General features: G+C 36.4%; 1 protein-coding gene across 1 annotated transcript in view; it reads left to right on the forward strand.

Annotated features, from left to right (window-relative positions):
* Positions 1 to 20,320, forward strand: part of LOC148942136 (voltage-dependent T-type calcium channel subunit alpha-1H-like) — a 386,818-nt gene that overhangs the window by 38,562 nt on the left and 327,936 nt on the right. Inside the window, exon 3 of the mRNA XM_089103241.1 lies at positions 16,879 to 17,116. Within this exon, the coding sequence (XP_088959367.1) occupies positions 16,879 to 17,116 (238 nt within the window). The remainder of the gene's footprint in view (positions 1 to 16,878; positions 17,117 to 20,320) is intronic.

Consider the following 20,320-nt stretch of genomic DNA (forward strand, 5'->3'; position numbering starts at 1 on the left):
AGCTCCTAGCTGATCAGAACACCAAGGCCAAACTTGGCTGCCTTTTTTCATTAATTTTCATCTGTAAACAATAGATAATCATGACTTAGGGTCATAACCCCCTGGGCTATGGTGGTGATGTTGACTCCAGAGACATACTTATTACATCTTTCGACATGTCCAAACAATGGGGCTATCTCAAAACTTATCCAGTACCTTGGGGGTTATGCGGGGGCCGGGTAGTAGAAACGGGCATTTGAGGGAGGCTTGGTCCTCTCGAATCACTTTTCGCCCTTAAAAATACCACAAGAAATTTCAATTTTTAATCAAATGAGCCCCCTTCTATAGGTTTCGAGTCAATTGGAATTATATTTTTTTTTTCGCTTATTTGGGATTCTTTTTCTTTCAGGGGGAACCATGCCCCGAAACATTTTTTGTGCGTTTGTGCCTTTGGTATTAGCCTCATTAGTGTTAAGCGGATCTGAGTACTTTTGTGTGAATATAGAATGAATGAGTGTACAGCTATGAAAATCATAATTCTCATTTTCCAATATTTTCACCATAATTTAAGCTGATAAGCAAAAAGATATACTTTTTTTTGTGTTGAAAAAAAACTGATGTTAGGAGTGTAAAGCGAGTGGTGGAAGGGAAATGGGTCCACATTTTGGTTTTAGTGATGCAGATTGAAAATCCTTATTTGATTCTGCTCTAAACAGGGTTGGAAATGCCTTGATTTCTGCCAAGACATTTGTCGGAGCAGGCGGGGTTGTTACAGGGCCAAGATCCACGCGTTGATCCTAAAGTTATACAGATTAATAATAATTACATTATTCTAGTTCAAACAAGGTACAGCATGTCTAACAGTCTGCTGAAAGTCAATAGAGGAGGAGGAAAGGGCGCTGGGTCAATATAACGCCTCCAAAAGCGCAGCTTGTAAATTCACGAGTCCGCTTCAAAAAAGGTGTAATCTGCTTAGCTATCGTTTAAAAAGTTGGCAGTGGATAGGGATCAAATGCAGCCTTGATTGAACCCATTTTAGCCCCAAGTTAGGATTAACTTTAATGAAAATTTAACGAAATCATTAGAATGAAAATTCAAAGGTTTGGTATTCTTTTTCAGAGGCAACGTCTAGTGTTGCCTAAAGTAAAGAACCATAAGGCTTCAGTGTATTATTTCCATTTTTTTTTTTTTCATAGGATCACTTCATATGGAAAGGAATGGTCGTAAAAACTTTAAAAGGGGCTCATTCGACTGGAAATTGAAAGTTCTAGTCTCTTTCTAAGATTAAAATGGAATCAGATTGCAACAAGCACCCCCCCCCCCCCCTCACGTCCTTTTCCCCCCGAGGACATCCAATCAAGTTTTTGAGACAGTCCTTTTCATCAAAATAAGCCAAAGGTCAAGTAAACATTTATCCAGGGTTGTCTTACCCCCCCCCCCCACCCAACACCTGGGGCAAGGGCGGTAAGCTATGTAAGTTGCCCATTGTTTACATGTAAGTTTTTTTTATTGGGAAAAGTGGGCACGTTTGGTCCCAGGTCTCCAAAAACTCTTTGGATCTTAAGGTGAAACTTTAAGAAAAAGCTAAGAGGAATACCGAACAAAGTCAAAACGTACTAGGTGAATGTTCATTGTCAAAAGGACGTATGAGCAATGTCCAAGGTACGGCTAAAGGTATTGAGCTAAAACTTTCAAAGTATCTTTGGGGGGGGGGGGTTGAAGAGTTATCAGAGAGCAACAGCCTTCTTTGCCCTATTTAGTTGCCCCTCCCTTATTTTACATGGAGATTCAGTGTGCAATACGGAAGTTGAAAGAGGAAACCTTCACGGAAGCCATTATGTTCTCCTCCTAAGATATTGCAAGAAAGATGATAATCAGCGCTTATGGAAGGGATCCTAATAAGTTTTTCCTCAGCTATTTACGAGTACACTTGTACCCTCGTAAGAAGGAGCTAGAAAGCGTTGCCTTCTACAGAAAGGGCGTTGTGGAACAATGTAAGCGTTCTTACTATCAGCTTGCAATCTGGAATGCCTCATTGATTGCAAGACCATGTCTGCCAAGCCCTCTGAGTTATGGATGGTCGTTTTTGGACAAGATGTTGTCCCTATAGTTTTGAGCGCTTCCTCGCTTCCGTCGGGATATTCAGAACTCTTTTGTGAGTGTAGTAAAAAGTGCACCAAGAACTGTAAATGCCTACCTCGATTTTGTGATGTTTTATGTTTTTGTGCCGGAAAGCTTAATAATTCGGCCGAAGAAGTATAAAATAAGCTTAATTTGTAGTCATTTTCATTAGATTTTTTTTTCTTTCTCTTTTTTTCATCAAAAACTCTATTTCTGCAGCCCCTTTTTTTCTTTTAGAAGTATTTTTGTCGAGGCTAGGATTCAATATCTGTGCCGTTTTATGTTATTCCAAGAGGCTTCTTTTTCAAACATAAAATTGCGAAGAAAGGGCGAAAACGAGGACAATTAACAGTCAGTGAAAAAATTGAAAGAATATGCAAATATTTCGGTCCAGACCTCCGCTTGAGCGTCCTCAGCGCAGAATGAAACTGATAAAAATATAAAAAACCAAACCTTAAAATAAAAACACAAAACTAAAATTGGACGACCTTTTCTCAGTAACGGTGAGTGTTTTTATGGCTACCCCATTAAAAATACTTGAGACCATTATAGAAAAAAGACGAAAAAAGGCAGAAAAGAATGCATCAAATCCACAAACCCCAACAGATAACAAACCCCAACAGTGGACGATAAGAAACTTTTCGCTGTTCTACCCTACATTCCAAAATTGAGTGGCAAGCTGAAAAGAATCCTTAAAAAACATAAACTTAATGCCACCTTTAAAAATTCTAATGCTATACACAGCTTTTTCAACAACGGCAAAGATAAAACCAGCCCCATTCTGGGTAGTGGTGTTTATAGAATTCCTTGTTCTTGCGGTTTTTTTTATGTTGAAAGAACCCAGCAGCAATTGGGAGAGAGGTTATCTGAACATAGGTCCTCAATCAAAAAGGCCATGAGGCTATGCCAAAGGCCTGAGGCTTTTGATTCCGCCTTGGCTCAACATGTGTATGAGAGTCCGCACCATTCCATTTTGTTTGACGAAACCTCAATTGTTGCCCCCGTTAAAGTTCTCACGCAAGTTTTCAGGGAGGCAGTTGAAATAAAAAAGCACATTCACCAAAAGGTAGCTCTCAAAAGAGACACTGGAGAAAGTCTCATTTATGATAAAATTATTAATTCTGATCGTTTTTACATACATCCACAAAATTATATTGTGCAATCAAATTAAATCATAGGCAGCGCACTTGCGCTGCCTAAGTAAAGAACGATGTGGGTACAATGTGTTTTTTTTCTCCATACCTGGGCACATCGTATCTAAGGAGTTGTCGTATAAACTTCGAAAAGGGCTCATTAGTAGTAATCAACCTTATACTTTGCGTGCGCCCCTGTACCAGACAGGTTTCTGGTGGGTATAGTCTGGTTTGATGGGTATAATCTGGTTAGGTGGGTATAATCTGGTTTGGTGGGTATAATCTGGTTTGGTGGGTACAGTCTGGTTTGGTGGGTATAGTCTGGTTTGATGTCGTTAACTCTGTTAGATATTATGTGTAAAAATACGGATAAAACTCATTTTTAACAGTTTCAATTGCACAAGGAGACAGGTTTCTGGTGGGTATAGAATTTGAGAGTTGATAAAGTGAAATTATGTCACTATTCTAGTTTTTTCTAAACCTGTATTTCCTATAACTTAATAAAGGGTTAAGGTTATTAGCGATTACGAGCGAGGATAGTACGAATTGCTTGTGAAAAACCCGGATGAATTAGTTGAAAATAAAGTTTTAAGAAGAAATGTCTGAAAAGTAACGATAGAATGACATTGTGACTTGACCTCGCTTTACCTCTCCGATGTGGTCTGTATGATACACAAGTAACATTTGAAAAGTATTGTCAATTTAAAAAGAAATGGCTGAACAGTGTTTTGAGGGAGATGCGTTGCATGGAGGGTTGAGTTGCACGAGGGTTCATTTAACGGGGGGACAGTTTACCGGGGGTTTACTTAAAGTGGGTTGAGGTGCATGAGTCTTCAGTTACAGAGGGTATAGTTACACGGGGGTTTAGTTAAATTGGGTCGACTTGCACGAGGGTTCAGTAGCACGAGGGTTCAGTAACATGGGGATTCAGTTGTACAGGGTTTCGGTTATACAAGGGTTCAGTTACATGGAGGGTTCAGTTGCACGAGGGGGGATTTGCGAATTGGAGGAGATGGGATGGTAGTGTACTGTATAATACACAAGTGATGTTTTGGAGACTATTGTCAATTTAAAATAGTTTAGAAATAAAAAAAAATTTAACAAGAAATGGCTGAATAGTGTTGTGAGGGTGTTGGGATGGCATGGAGGGTTGAGGTGCACGAGGGTTCAGTTAAAGGGGGTCTGGTTAAACGGGGAGTTAGTTAAATTGGGTTGAGGTGCACGAGGGTTAAGTAGCATGAGAGTTCAGTAGCACGGGGGTTCAGTTGTACAGGGTTTCGGATATAAAGGTGTTCAGTTACATGGAGGGTTCAGTTGCACGAGGGGTCAGTTGAAGGGGGTATAGTTACACGGGGGTTTAGTTAAATTGGGTCGAGTTGCACGAGGGTTCAGTAGCACGAGGGTTCAGTAGCACGGGGGTTCAGTTGTACAGGGTTTCGGTTATACAGGGGTTCAGTTACATGGGGGGTTCAGTTGCAGGGGGGTTGAGTTAAATGGGGCTTGAGTTCCACGAGAGTAGTGCTTTGTCGTGGTTTAGCTTGTCACAGTTACATTCTCTTGATCTTTCAAAGTTCACTTTGATTTTATTTCATTGATTCTTTTTGTTTGCATGTCAGGGCTGGTGTTTGCAAGTCCAAGTTGGGTTTTCAGACCTACATTTTTTAGATTTTCGTGGGTGTTTGGATGTTTTGCCGAAAAAAAAACATAGTTGTACCCTCAACGCCTCGCTCTTTACGCAAAATTTTTTTATTGTTTAAAAAATTAGAGTTGTGAGAAAGTCAAACTTTAACGTAAAGAGCGAGTCGTTGAGGAGGGGACAGCCCCTTTCATAAACGGAATAATTTCTATTCGTTTTAAGTTTTGACATCGTTCCTTACTTTCAGTTAAAAAAACTTGTTTTTTACTTAGGTAATAATGGAACATTTAATATTTTTTCCTAATGTACGTGTTTTCTTAAGAAAATGGCCCATCTGTAACAAATATAGCCTTAGCTAGTTAAAACTGCACATAAACTCTTGATTTTTTGTCGTGTTACTTAGATAATAAAGGAACATTTGGTTTTCTTTCCTAATTTAGTGTGTTTTCTTAAGGAAATGATCCATCGTTAACAAATATAACCTTAACTAGTTAAAACTGCGCATAAATTCTTGATTTTTTTTGATAAGTGTTTTCTTAAGAAAATCGCCCATCTTTTACAAATATAGCCTTAGCTATTTTTTCTAATTTAAGTGTTTTCTTAAGAAAATGACCCATCTTTAACAAATATAGCCTTAGCTAGTTAAAACTGCGCATAAATTCTTGATTTTTTGTCGTGTTACTTAGGTAATAATGGAACATTTAATATTTTTTCTAATGTAAGTGTTTTTCTTAAGAAATTCCCACTGGAGGTTTTATGACTCCTCCCCACAATGAATTCAGATGGTTTTAGGACTAATCTCACTAGCCATAACTCCATTCAACCTTGAGCGAATGTATAAAAGTTTGATGAAGTATTTCTCAACTTAACAACTACATTAATAGCCTCCAAGATGATAGGACTGTATGACACAGAATTTATTGGATTAAAAAAATCATCTTGTGGTGTTATATTTGAATGTGCTTTTTTATTATTGTCTATGGATCTCGAAGAAATTGACTGTTATCATTGGTTAGTGAACTAATCTGTTTGAGTATGATAAAAGCTTGTGGAGTACTACATTATGTTATATAAACAGACTGGGATTCTATGATAGAGTGATTACACCACTTAATAATACTGGTCAGGAACTGAGAAATGTTCAGGAGGAAGTCAGTGAAATTTGCAGCTTTTTCGGGGTTGAAGCACTCTACGTAAAGGGTAATGTACCTACAGATAAAGTTTTAATTCAAAACTCTGACCCTAGGATTCCACTTTTCAATCTAGAAGAGTTTAAGTGTCCTAAATTTGAAGGGGGTTATCACCGTCCTGAAGACAAGGTTAGGTTCTTCGCGCAGTGGATACCTAAGGACATACCTGATCATGATAAATCCATAAGACATGGTAAAAAAAAACTATTCTATATCATTGGATCATCGTTTCTGGATGTTTAAGTGTGAACTCTAAGTACTATTTTTATGTAAATATGTGGTGCTGTTTTTTTTTTGTTTTTTTTTCTCAAAAAAAAAATATTTTAAAACGTTTAATCAAAAAAAATATTTAAGCTTAACCCCTATTTATTATTTAGAAAATTTTTATTCATTTAATTAAATTATGAAAAAATTGTCAGTAAGTAACAATAGCTTTCTTGAATTCGCTTCCTGGACACAATACAGATATTTAATTCAAGAAATCATAATAAAATCGCAAGTAAGTAATAAAGTCTTTATTGTTTTCACCTATTGGATACACAATACTGAAATTTCATTCAAGAAATTATGAAGGAATTTTGAAAATGTAGTACACTCATTATTAAGGCTACCTATTTGATGCACAATGCAGAAATTTTATTTATGAAATTTTCAAAAATTTTAAATAAGTAGAAAATTCTTTCTTGTCTTCACCTCCTGGATAAATACAAAAAAGACATTTCAATAAAGATCTTATGAAAAAACTCTAAGTAAGCAACAAACTCTTTCATGAAGTTACCTCATGGATACACAATGCAGAAATTTCATTTAAGAAATTATCAAAAATTGTAGGTAAGTAGCAAATTCTTTCAAAAATATTTTAATGCGTTTAAGCAATAAATATCTTTAAGCTTAACCCGTCTTTATTCCTTAGAATAGTTTTATTCGTTTCATTAAATTATGAAGAAATTTTAAGAAAGTAACAATAGCTTTCTTGAATAGGTAACATACTCATTCTTGAAGTCACTTCTTTTATACACAATTCAGAAATTTCATTTAAAAAATTATCAAAAAATTTTAAATAAGTATAAAATTCTTTCTTGTATTCAACTCCTGTATAAATAAAAAAAAGACATTTCATTCATGAAATTATGACAAAACTCTAAGTAAGCAACTAACTATTTCTTGAAGTTACCTCATGGATACACAATGCAGAAACTTCATTTAAGAAATTATCAAAAATTGTAAGTAAGTAGCATATTCTTTCTTGAATTCGCCTCCTGGGTAAATAAAAAAGACAGTTCATTCAAGAAATTATGACAAAATTATAAGTAAGTAACAAACTCTTTCTTGAAGTTACCTCATGGATACACAATGCAGAAATTTCATTTAAGAAATTATGAAAAAATTGTAAGCAAGTAACAAACTCTTTCATGGAGTCACCTCGTGGATACACAATTCAGAAATTTCATTAAAGAAATTATGAAAAATTGTAAGTAAGTAGCAAATTCTTACAATTTTTATTTTTTATTTATCCAGGAGGCGAATTCAAGAAAGAATTTTCTACTTACTTACAATTTTTGATAATTTCTTAAATGAAATTTCTGCATTGTGTATACAAGAGGTGATCTCAAGAATGAGTGTGTTACCTATTTACAATTCCTTCATAATTTCTTGAATGAAATTTCAGTATTGTGTATCCAATAGGTGAAAACAATAACGACTTTATTACTTACTTGCGATTTTATTATGATCTCTTGAATTAGATATCTGTATTGTGTCCAGGAAGCGAATTCAAGAAAGCTATTGTTACTTACTTACAATTTCTTCATAATTTAATGAAATGAATAAAACTATTCTAAAGAATAAAGACGGGTTAAGCTTAAAGATAGCTTAAAGGTATCCACTGCGCGAAGAACCTAACCTCGTCTTCAGGACGGTGATAACCCCCTTCAAATTTAGGACACTTAAACTCTTCTAGATTGAAAAGTGGAATCCTAGGGTCACACTTTTGAATTAAAATTTTATCTGTAGGTACATTGCCCTTTACGTGCTTCAACCCCGAAAAAGCTGCAAATTTAACTGACTTCCTCCTGGACATTTCTCAGTTCCTGACCAGCATTATTAAGTGGGGTAATCACTCTATCATAGAATCCCAGTCTGTTTATATAACGTAATGTAGTACTCCACAAGGTTTTATCATACTCAAACAGATTATAGTTCACTATCCAATGATAACAGTCAATTTCTTCGAGATCCATAGACAATAATAAAAAAGCACATTCAAATATAAGACCACAAGATGATTTTTTTAATCCGATAAATTCGGTGTCATACAGTCCTATCATCTTTGAGGCTATTAATGTAGTTGTTAAGTAGAGAAATACTTCATCAAACTTTTATACTTTCGCTCAAGGTTGAATAGAGTTATGGCTAGTGAGATGAGTCCTAAAACCATCTGAATTCATTGTGGGGAGGAGTCTTAAAACCTCCAGTGGGAATTTCTTAAGAAAAACACTTACATTAGAAAAAATATTAAATGTTCCATTATTACCTAAGTAACAAGACAAAAAATCAAGAATTTATGCGCAGTTTTAACTAACTAAGGCTATATTTGTTAAAGATGGGTCATTTTCTTAAGAAAACACTTACATTAGAAAAAATAGCTAAGGCTATATTTGCTAAAAATGTGCCTTTTTTTTAAGAAAACACTTACCAAAAGATCAAGAATTTATGCGCAGTTTTAACTAGCTAAGGCTAAATTTGTTAACGATGGATCATTTTCTTAAGAGAACACACTAAATTAGGAAAGAAAACCAAATGTTCCTTTATTATCTAAGTAACACTACAAAAAATCAAGAGTTTATGCGCGGTTTTAACTAACTAGCGCAAAATTGGTTACAGATGGATCATTTTCTTAAGAAAACCCTTAAATTGGAAAAAATACTAAATGTTCCATTATCACCAAACTAAAAAACAAGTTTTTTTAACTGAAAGTAAGGAATGATGTCAAAACTTAAAACGAATATAAATTATTCCGTTTATGAATGGGGCTGTCCCCTCCTCAACGTCTCGCTCTTTACGTTAAAGTTTGACTTTCTCACAACTCTAATTTTTTAAACAATAAAACAATTTAGCGTAAAGAGCGAGGCGTTGAGGGTACAACTATGTTTTTTTTCGGCAAAACATACAAACACCCACGAAAATCTAAAAACGTAGGTCTGAAAACCCAATTTGGACTTGCAAACACCAGCCCTGACATACAAACAAAAAGAATCAATGAAATAAAATCACAGTGAACTTTTAAAGATCAAGAGACTGTAACTCTGAGAAGCTAAACCCCGAAAAAGCACTATTCTCGTGGAACTCCAGCCCCAGTTATCTCCAACCCCCGGCCAGGGAGCCCCACATGTACCTGCACGCTTTGATAATCGAAACCCTGTCCAACTGAACTCCCGTGCTACTGAACCCTCGTGCTACTGAACCCTCGTGCAACTCTACCCAATTTAACTAAAACCCCGTGTAACTATACCCCCTTTAACTCAGCCCTCGTGCAACTGAACCCTCCATGTAACTGAACCCCTTTATAACCGTAACAATGTACAACGGAAACCACAATCACCTCGCCTCTCGAGCTCCTTAACTCCTGTGCACCTCAACCCGACTTAACTACATCCCGGTGTAGCCGTCCCCACTATAACTGACCCCTCGTGCAACTCAACCCTCCATGCAATCCCAACTCCCTCAAAACACATTTAAGGCCTGTCTTGTTAAATTTTTTGTTTTTATAAAATATTTCAAATTGACAATACTCTCCAAAACATCACTTGTGTATTATACAGCACACTATCATCCCATCTCCTCCAATTCTCAAATCCCCCTCGTGCTACTGAACCCTCCATGTAACTGAACCCTTGTATAACCGAAGCCCTGTACAACTGAATCCCCATGCTACTAAACCCTTGTGCTACTGAGCCCTCGTGCAAGTCTAGCCAAATTAACTAAACCCCCGTGTAACTCTATCCCCTTTAACTGAAGCCTCATGCAACTCAACCTAATTTAAGTAAACCCTCGTTTAACTGTACCCCCTTTAACTGAACCCTCGTGCAACTTAACCCTCCATGCAACCCATCTCCCTCAAAACACTTTTCAGCCATTTCTTTTTAAATTGACAATATTTTTCAAACGTTACTTGTGTATTATACAGACCACATCGGAGAGGTAAAGCGAGGTCAAGTCACAATGTCATTCTATCGTTACTTTTCAGACATTTCTTCTTAAAACTTTATTTTCAACTAACTCATCCGGGTTTTTCACAAGCAACTCGTTCTATCCTCCCTCGTAATCGCTAATCACCTTAACCCTTTATTAAGTTATAGGCAATACCGGTTTAGAAAAAACTAGAATAGTGACATAATTTCACTTTATCAACTCTCAAATTCTATACCCACCAGAAACCTGTCTCCTTGTGCAATTGAAACTGTTAAAAATGGGTTTTATCCGTATTTTTACACATAATGTCTAACAGAGTTAACGACATCAAACCAGACTATACCCACCAAACCAGACTGTACCCACCAAACCAGATTATACCCACCAAACTAGATTATACCCACCTAACCAGATTATACCCATCAAACCATACTACACCCACCAGAAACCTGTCTGGTACAGGGGCGTACGCAAAGTATAAGGTTGATTACTACTCTCATTCGTTTGGAAATTGGAGTGGCTAGTGCCATTCTAAATAGTCGAAATGATTGGAGGGCAACTAGCACCCCCACGCCCATCATCCTCCCAAACACATCCAATCAAATTTCTGAGATAGCCATTTTGTTCAGCGTAGTTGATTTCCAGATAGAAAATATTTTTTGAGGAGGACACTCCCCCACAACCCTCATGGCAAGGGTTTTAAGTTATGCCCAGGGGCATATAAGGTTTTTAAAGAAGGCTTTGTCGTAGAAACTTCAAAAAAGGTCATTCGATTGGAAATTCAAAGAGCTAGTGCCCTTTTTAATAGTCGAAAGGGATTGGAGGGCAACTAGTCCCCCCACACGTATCATTCCACCAAACACATCCAATAAAATTCTGAGATAGCCATTTTGTTCAGCGTAGTTGATATCCAGATAGAAAACATATTTTTGAGGAGGCTACTCCCCCACAACCCTCAGGGCAAGGATTATAAGCTATGCCCGGGGGGGATATAAGGTTTTTATTGAAAGCTCTGTCGTAGAAACTTGAAAAAAGGCTCATTCGATTGGAAATTCAAAGAGCTAGTGCCCTTTTTAATAGTCAAAAGTTATTTGAGGGCAACTAGCACCCCTCTCAAGCCCATCTTTTCTCCAAACACATCCAATCAAAAATCTTAGATGGCCGTTGTATTCAACATAGTGGAAGGTTTTGGGCATGAAGTCTTTGTGAATGACAACACCACCCCCCCACCACCCTCAGGGCACGGGGTCTAATTTATATCCTGGGGGCATATACAGTTTTTATTGAAAGTGTTGTCGTAGAAACTTCAAAAGGGCTCATTGAACTGGAAATTGAAAGGGCTAGTGTTTTTTTTAATAGTTGAAAGTGATTGGATAGCGACTAAAGCTCCTTTAACGCCCACCATTTTCCCAAACACATCGAATTAAAATTTTGAGATATCTATTTTGTTCAACGTAGTTGAAAGTTCTGGAAATTAGGTCTTTTAGGATGATAACCCCCTCATAGTGCAAGGGTTGTAAGTTGTGCCCTGACGAATATTAAGTTTTTATTGAAAGCGCTGACGTAGAAACTTCAAAAGAGCTCATTCAATTGGAAATTGAAAGGGCTAGTGCATTTTTTAATAGTTGAAAGTGATTGCATAGCGACTAACGCCCCTCTTACGCCCACCATTTTCCAAAACACATCCAATCAAAATTTTGAGATATCCATTTTGTTAATAACGTTCTGGAAATTAGGTCTTTTAGGATGACGACCCCATCAGAGCCGTCAGTGCAAGGGTTGTAAGTTATTATTGGGGGCATATAAGGTTTATTTAGAAATTTGTTACATAAATCATAGGCAGCGCGATCGTGCTGCCTATGTAAAGAACAAGGGCACTCGAGAACGAGATAAGAAACAGGGACTAAGTAAAGAGGAGGACACTCCCCCGCTGTCCTCAGGGCAAGGGTTTTAAGTTATGCCCTGGGGGCATATAAGAACGATTTTGGCACGATGTATTATTTATTAACTTTTTCCTTTAAAGCAGGGCACTTCGTATCGAAGAAGTTGTCGTAGAAACTTCGAAAAGCGCTCGTTCAATTGGAAATTGGATTGGCTTGTGCCCTTTTTAATAGTCGAAAGTGATTTGAAGTTGACTAACACCCCTTCCACGCCCACCATTTCACGAAACACATCCAATCAAAATTTTGAGATAGCCATTTTATTCAGCGTAGTTGAGTTCCACATAGAAATTATGTTTTTGAGGGCAGTCCCTCTTAGGGCAAGCCCTTAGGGCAGGGGTTGTAAATTCTGCCCTATGGGCATATAAGGTTCTTTATAGAAGGTGTTGTCGTAGAAACTTTTAAAAAGGCTCATTCGATTGGAAATTCAAAGGGCTAGTGCCCTTTTAAATAGTCAAAAGTGATTAGAGGGCAACTATCCCGTCTCTCACGTCCACCTTTTCCCCAAACACATCTAATCAAAAATTTGAGATAGTCATTTTTTTCAACGTAGTTTTAAGTTCTGGAAATTAGGTCTTTAAGGATGATAACCCCCTCAGAGCCCTCTTTATTGATAGCGCTGACGTAGAAACTTCAAAAGAGCTCACTCAATTGAAAATTGAAAGGCTAGTGCCTGTTTTAGCAGTTGAAAGTGATTGGATAGCGACTAACGCCCCTCTCACGTCTACCATATTCCGAAACACATCCAATCAAAGTTTCGAGATATCCATTTTGTTCAACGTAGTTGAACGTTCTAGAAATTAGGTCTCTTAGGATGATAACCCCCTCAGAGCCCTCAGGGCAAGGGTTGTAAGTTATGCCCTGGGGCATATAAAGTTTTTATTGAAAGCGCTGAGGTAGAAACTTCAAAAGAGCTCACTCAATTGGAAATTGAAAGTGCTAGTGCCTGTTTTAATAGTTGAAAGTGATTGGAGAGCGACTAACGCCCCTCTCACTCCCACCATTTTCCCAGACACATTCAATCAAAATTTTGAAATATCCATTTTGTTCAACGTTGTTGAAAGTTCTTGAAATTAGGTCTTTTAGAATTATAACCCCCTCAGAGCCCTCAATGCAAGGGTTGTAAGTTATGCCCTGGGGGCATATAACGTTTATAGAGAAAGCTGTTATAGAAATTTCAAAAAGGGCTCATTTCATTAGAACTTGAAATTGCCCTTTTTAATAGTTGAAAGTGAGTGGAGAGTAATTAACCCCCCTCCTACGCCCGTCATTTCCCCAAAAACATTCAATCAGAGTTTACAGATAGCCATTTTGTTCAACGTAGTTTAAAGTTCTAGAAATTATGTATTTAAGGATGACAAACCCCCCAGAGCCCCAAGGGAAAAGGTTGTAAGTTCTGCCCTGGGGGCATATAAGGTTTCTATAGATTGAGTTGTCGTAAAACTTCAAAAGGGGCTCATTCAATTCAAAATTGAGAGGGCTAGTGCCCTTTGTAATATTCGAAAGTGACTGGAGGGTAACTAACCCCCCTCTCACGCCCATCATTCCTCCAAACACATCCAATCAAAATTTTCAGATAGTCATTTTATTCAACTTAGTAGAAATTTCTGGAAATTAGGTATTTGAGAATGACACCCCCCACCCCCCAGCACTCAGGGAAAGGGTTTTAAGTTATACCCTGGGGGCATATAAGATTTTTATTGAAAGTTTTGTCGTAGAAACTTCAAAAGGGCTCATTTGACTGGAAATTGAAAGGTCTAGGATCATTTTTAATAGTCGAAAGTAATTTGAGGGCAAGATTGGAGAGCGACTACCGCCCCTCTCACGCCCACCATTTTTCCAAACACATCCGATCAAAATTTTGAGATAGCCATGTTGTTTAACGTAGTTGAAAGTTCTGGAAATTCGGTCTTAGAGGATGACAACCACCCTAACAAACCTTAGGGTAAGGGTTGTAATTTATGCCCTGGGGGCAAATAAGGTGTTTATAGAAAGGGTTTTCGTTTCCAATAGGGCTCAATCGATTGGAAATCGAAAGGCCTAGTGCCCTTTTTAATAGTCGAAAGTGATTGGAAGCCTTGACATTTTTATAGTAAAGATCGAAGTGGGTATAATGTATTATTTGTTGTTGTTGTTGTCGTTAAGACCAGGGCACTTCATTTCGAAGGAGTTGTTGTGGGAACTTCGAAAAGGGCTCATTCGACTGAAAATAGAAATGGCTGATTCCCTTTTTAATAGTCGAAAGGGATTTTAGGGCAATCCATCCCAATTCCACTCCCATCCTCCCTCGCCAACCCTTCCCTTTCTGTTCTTAAAATTTAATCAAATCAAAATAGCGTAGTATATCCAAGCTATCAAAGAAAGCAAACAGATTTTTTTTTGTGAATGGTATCAAGTTTTCCATTTCAGATCAACTAGAGGAGGAATGAAACTAAATTAAACAGTACTATTTGTATCCAGATCTTTAAAAGTGCGTATGTTGTTCAAAACTGCTGAAAATTTTTCTCCAGCACATAAACAGGAGGTCAAACTATGAAGTCTTAAAAAACGAAAAGAATTAAAGTCCCATTGTCTTTTTACCTGGAAAAAACATGTCAGTATAAAACCAACAGAAATTAATTTAAAAAAAACTTTTTCAACAAAATAAGTTCTTAAAAGAAAAGTAAAGAACTCCATTAAACAAAAAATGAGCAAAATAAAATCAGATAATCTACCAAGTGTGAAACTACCACAAATTAGTATCGATAAATAAATGAAACCCAAAACGAACAGAAATTACAATAATTAACCAAGTCAAACTCAAAACGAGCAGAAATTATCATAAGTTGGGCGCAAAACCCCTATGCCTTCCCAATGCCAGAACAAAATTTGCACTTTACTGAAAAAGTACAAATGAATGTGCACATTCAGTTTAATATAGATATACTGATATTTAGTACTCAAAATGTTAATATTATTTGATTTATTAAAGTTATAAAAGTAAAAACATTTATATTTTTTCAGTAAACTACAAGTTATGTCCTGGCCTTTGGAAGGCATAGGGGTTTTGAGCCCTACTCATGTTATTTTCTGTTCATTTTGAGTTTTCGTTTCAGTTTTACATTCTAAGTTCAAACCTCTCATGTAAGTCGAAAAACTGAAAATATAGCCGATGGCGTCATCGATTATTCAAATTAGGTGATATCTCCTTTACACACAAAATTTTCGTTGTGCCCACCTATATTCGTTATCAGCAACCAATCCTACCCCTGATAAATCTCTCAAACGTTCTTTAGCTTGTTGAAGCCTGTAATGTTAGAATTTTCGTTGGCTGGGTCCCTAACTACAAGTGTAACTCTATATTTCTTCACCTAAGTTCATTTTCATAATTCAAACCAGTATAATACGGATAAATATAAAACGTCTAGTCTTTCTATTAAAGGTAGTTTCTATGCTGATATATTTATCCATCGAATATTGTATCCACAGCTTCTATTTATCTAGGCTGGCTCAATTTCTAGACTATCTCTTACATATGGATCAGGTTGAATATCAATGGCTGCGATTAATTTCTTTGCAAGAGAAGGGGATACTAATATACTATCAGTTATGTTTGTGATAATTTTTCATTTGATTACTTTGTCGATAATCGTTATTTGTTACATAATTCAATGAGAATTATAGGGAACAACTGCAATATTATTCGTCTCCAGAAAGATATTGAAGGTCCTAGCCACGACCAATAAAAAATTTGATGACTCACAAAAGTCAAAACTGTGATTCTAAAGAGTTTAATAAAAAGTAACATAAATCCATTAGTCTAGAATTAAGAAAAAATTTACATATTAATTCTTAAATATGTCAAATGGCTAGAAAAGATTGGAATTTAGTTTAGAGTTGAGCTTTCGTTATTCCGGCTTGCTGCTGAATATGGAATCATTTTCGTGAGTTACTTATAAATTTATATTGAAAATTTAGTATTTAAATTTATAGTAGTTTCCTTGTATTTGTATTTGTTGATAGTTCACAGTTGTTCCATCAGTAGTATATATATATTTAGCAAATTCTCTTTTGTGAGTTTAAATGGTGAATAAGTTCATTTATCAAAACGGCACCAAAGGGATAATAATTTATGTGCAGGCCTTAATTAAGCTTACGCTAATATCTTTAAAAAAAGGCTTATGTTGCATCCAAGAATTTTTCACTTCATTTTTCCCTTTACGTTGCTTAGACTTAAACGACTAAGTTATAAACATGTCAATTACAGAAAGAAAAATTATTTTTTATTTTGACCCTTTACTTTTGCAAAAGCACATGCATATGTAATAATACTTTTATATTTTCTTCACCTTGGTCTGTAACTGTCTTTATTGAAAGAAGTGCTGATCAAGTATTTGGCCTTACGCTTGTTAAGTATATGTGCTATTTCGCTGTCCAAAAAATGAAATGATTTGATTCAGTAAAACGGTGTTATTTTTTTCCTTTTGCGGATAGGAAACAACAATTATTATGAGTTAGTTAAAGTTAACTATGAGTTAATTAAAGTTAGCAATTAGGCTAACTCGCAATCTGGAGGATCCTTTATGAATAAGGGGAAGATAATGGTGAAGATTATGGTAGCTGTATTAACCTCGAAATTTAATTTTAAGATGAAACATCGTTTCCCCTCGAGCACTTAGTTAATATAGGTAACCTGTTCTTGTTTTCAGGAAGTGATACCTTCAGATGATCCAAACTCAGCCACGCGTGAAAAGACGACGCAAACAGAGTCTATCCCATGCTTTGACCAAAATCCAATATCTCCATTGTTAAAAAATAGTCAAAATGAAAAGTCTGCAAATCAGGATAAGATCGAGGATTCAAATAGACTCAGCTGCCAGGAACTTCTAGCTTTGAGCGGAGCCATTGGGGCTGTGCTACCAACAACAAGTGCAATGTCGTTTGCTGGTATGTCTCGAGTTCAACGACCTTTAGCATTGATTAAAAGAAAAATTTTCTAAAAGGGAGCTTTTTACAGAAAATTATAGAGCGAAAGACCACCAGAAATGAAGTCATACAATAATTCAAACTCCAAACGAATAGAAACTACTATTAACGAATAAATAAAGCCTTTTAAAGGCCAGGGAATCATTTGCAATCTACAGAAAACAAAACGTATTTGAAATATTATCTCTTTTATAACATTAATTTTTTGGTAATTACTGAGACTTCCAGAAATAAATATCATTACACTTTGAACAATCTGTCTCATTTTGTTAGTTCTTTTCTGTAATCTTGGCTATTGGTATTTTATATTTCTTTTTTATCACTGATGAAACCCAAACCTACAAAACACTTATCGTTTCAATGAAATACGAATGATATTTATACTTTTTAGAGATTTTGACAGGGAGGGAAGGGGGCACTTAGTACCACTCTTATTTGTAAAGCTTGATTAGACTTCAGACATTATTCTATGTTATTGTGTTGTTGTTGATGTTATCAAAAAAATAAAAACCCACTGCTAAAAATTCAAATCGTTTTCTGTACATTACAAATGACAATCTAACCTTTAAAAGGCTAAGGGACGTTATCTCTCTTCCTGTTAGTCGTAATTTCTGTTTGTTTTAAGTTTCAATCGACCACTTATTTTAATTTCTGTTTGTTTTGGGTTTCATTTGTTCATTAAAGGTAATTTTGTTCGTCTTAAGTTTAATTTATTATATTAGTTTATTTCTGCTTTACTTGTTGTGATATAGCTCTCTACTTGTCTTTGAGAATTTTTTTTTTTAATTTATTTCCTATCCTTTTAATTGACGAGGTTTTTTAATTGGTTATTAAAACCAACGTTTATAGAGAATTTTTTCAGTTTTTATGCTTAAGAACTAAGATTTTTACTTGTTATTTGAGTTTAGCTCGACCCATTCCTCCATCTTTCCTCTTTGTCATAATTCTGCGTCCAATATGCCCCCTTGATATTTCTCGAAATTTTCAACTTTGTATCCTAAGCAGTTCGCAAAATATTGCAGATATGTCATTTTGACAGCCTAGCAGCACATAGTGTCTTTTAATTTATCTTACTGTTTAACCTTTGATAAGTTATAAGGCCCCTAAGATCTTAACGTGGAAAATTTTCATTTAACCTTGATTTAATACAAAAATTGTTTGGGCCCTTTTCCCTCCATGCAATACTAAAATTGGCATTTCGTTTATCCTCCACTCTCCCTTTCTGCAATAGCACCTTAAAATATCAGCTCCATTACCAAAGTCGTTCCTAAGATAATGCAGACATGCTATTTCTATGACCTCGGTAAACATAGTGTCTTTTTCCCCTAGTCATAATTCCGTTTTACTTGCTCCCCTCCCCTTCCTCAGCATTCCCTGGAAGTTTCAACTTAAAACCCTCAGCTGCTCTCTTGATATCGTATATTGGTTTTATTTTGGCAACCTGGCCACATATAGTGGCTTTTGATTTAGCTTGCTACTTAACCATTCATAAATTGCATGGTTATAGAGGATTATACTCCAAATTTGTTATTTTATCTGTATTGACATGAAAGTTATTTATCCCCTTCTTCCTGCCCTCCAATCACTAGATCTTAATTTCTTTTCACTCCATCCTTCCTTTCTCCGAAAATGCCTGCAAGTTTCGCTCCTTCCCCAAAGCTTTCACCAAATATTGATGACGTGCTATCTCGATAACCTGGGTACCCAGAATGTCACTCGATTTACCTCACTCCCCTCCGAAAGTCAAGGTCTAAAGTCCGCTCAGCACCTCCACCCTCCAATATTTTCTTAAACTTTCAAGTGGATACCTTAAGTCATTCCCAAGATATTATAAATATTTAATAAATCAGGACGGTTTGAATTTAATGCTGCGATTAAGGTAAGAAATTAGGTTAGTAGCTGGTTTCATACAAATCGAGAAGTTAAGCAGGGTTAGGGTCTATCCCATTTATACGGATCATTTTGATTGACTTTGTCCTAAAGAGCGCTGCTAAGGTAATAGGAGAGCACAGGATCAATTGGGGAAATCAAACTCTCGTAGGCTTAGACTATGCTGATAATTTAAGCATCCTAGAGGAAATGTTCGCAACATCAATAAGCTTTTGGAGGTTTTGAGAGTTCAGAGTGCAAGGACAGGTTTGAAAATTAAAGTTAAGAAGACAAGTCGCTAAGACTATGAGTAAAGGAAGGTGAAAAGATGATGCTTGGTACCGAGAAGTTCTATCAAGTGGACAGCTTCACTTACCCAGGTATTACCATTAGTAAAAACAAAGGGTTCAGTGGAGTCGCCATAGTCCAGAGTTTTTTTCACAGCTGAAAAAAATTGGAGAAAAAGTCTGCAAACAGAGATTAAAATTCCGGAAGCTACAGTGATGAGAGTGTCCAAGTATGCTTAGGAAGCATGGGCGTTCCAAAAGTCGGAGGAGGATTTGTTAGATGTGTTGAAGAAAAATTGTCTAAGGATTGTTTTGGTACCCGTCTGACTAACCGTTTATCTAACAGTAAGCTCTACGAAAATTGTGGATCAATCCATTTTTCTAGGGATAACATAATAGAAAGGTTGAGGTGGCTAGGACACGTTCTGTGGATGAAGAATGACAGATTCCCAAATTAGGGGACCTCAGATCGTCGTCCCCGAAGAGGCTGGAATGATGTCACAAAATAGTATTTAATAGAAATGGGAACTCCTTAGCGGGGTGTAAAGGGGGAGGCTTTGAATTGGTTTGGGTGAAGGAGGACATGCGTAGCTGAGCTGGCTTCAAGCAGCTTGGTGTGTCAGTGATCTGTTAGTAGTTGTGGCAGTAGTTCATTAATAGACAGTAAGTAAAATATAATGAGCTCTAAATACTTAAACGGCTATAACAGTATGCATTTTGAACAAGTAACTGTCAATAGTGACTGTCAGTAGTTGTCGATATCAGACAATAGCCGGTGTCAATAGTAACGAAAACTCTAGAAAATATGAAATCACTGAACGATCATTAATCGAAAGAGGTATATTATGTCTATGAACAGGAACTGGGAGATAGGAAAGAGTATGGTCACAATGGCTAGACCCTTTAATCACACAGATCGAAACTCACTGAATGTCTATGATTTCCACAAGGTGCAACATATTTTTCATTTATAAAATACATATATAATGTTTTGGATTTTGGACTCCTT

Source organism: Artemia sp. Qi Xiang Cuo, chromosome 17, assembly GCF_049724085.1.
Source record: "Artemia sp. Qi Xiang Cuo chromosome 17, ASM4972408v1, whole genome shotgun sequence".
Classification (NCBI taxonomy): Eukaryota; Metazoa; Arthropoda; class Branchiopoda; order Anostraca; family Artemiidae; genus Artemia; species Artemia sp. Qi Xiang Cuo.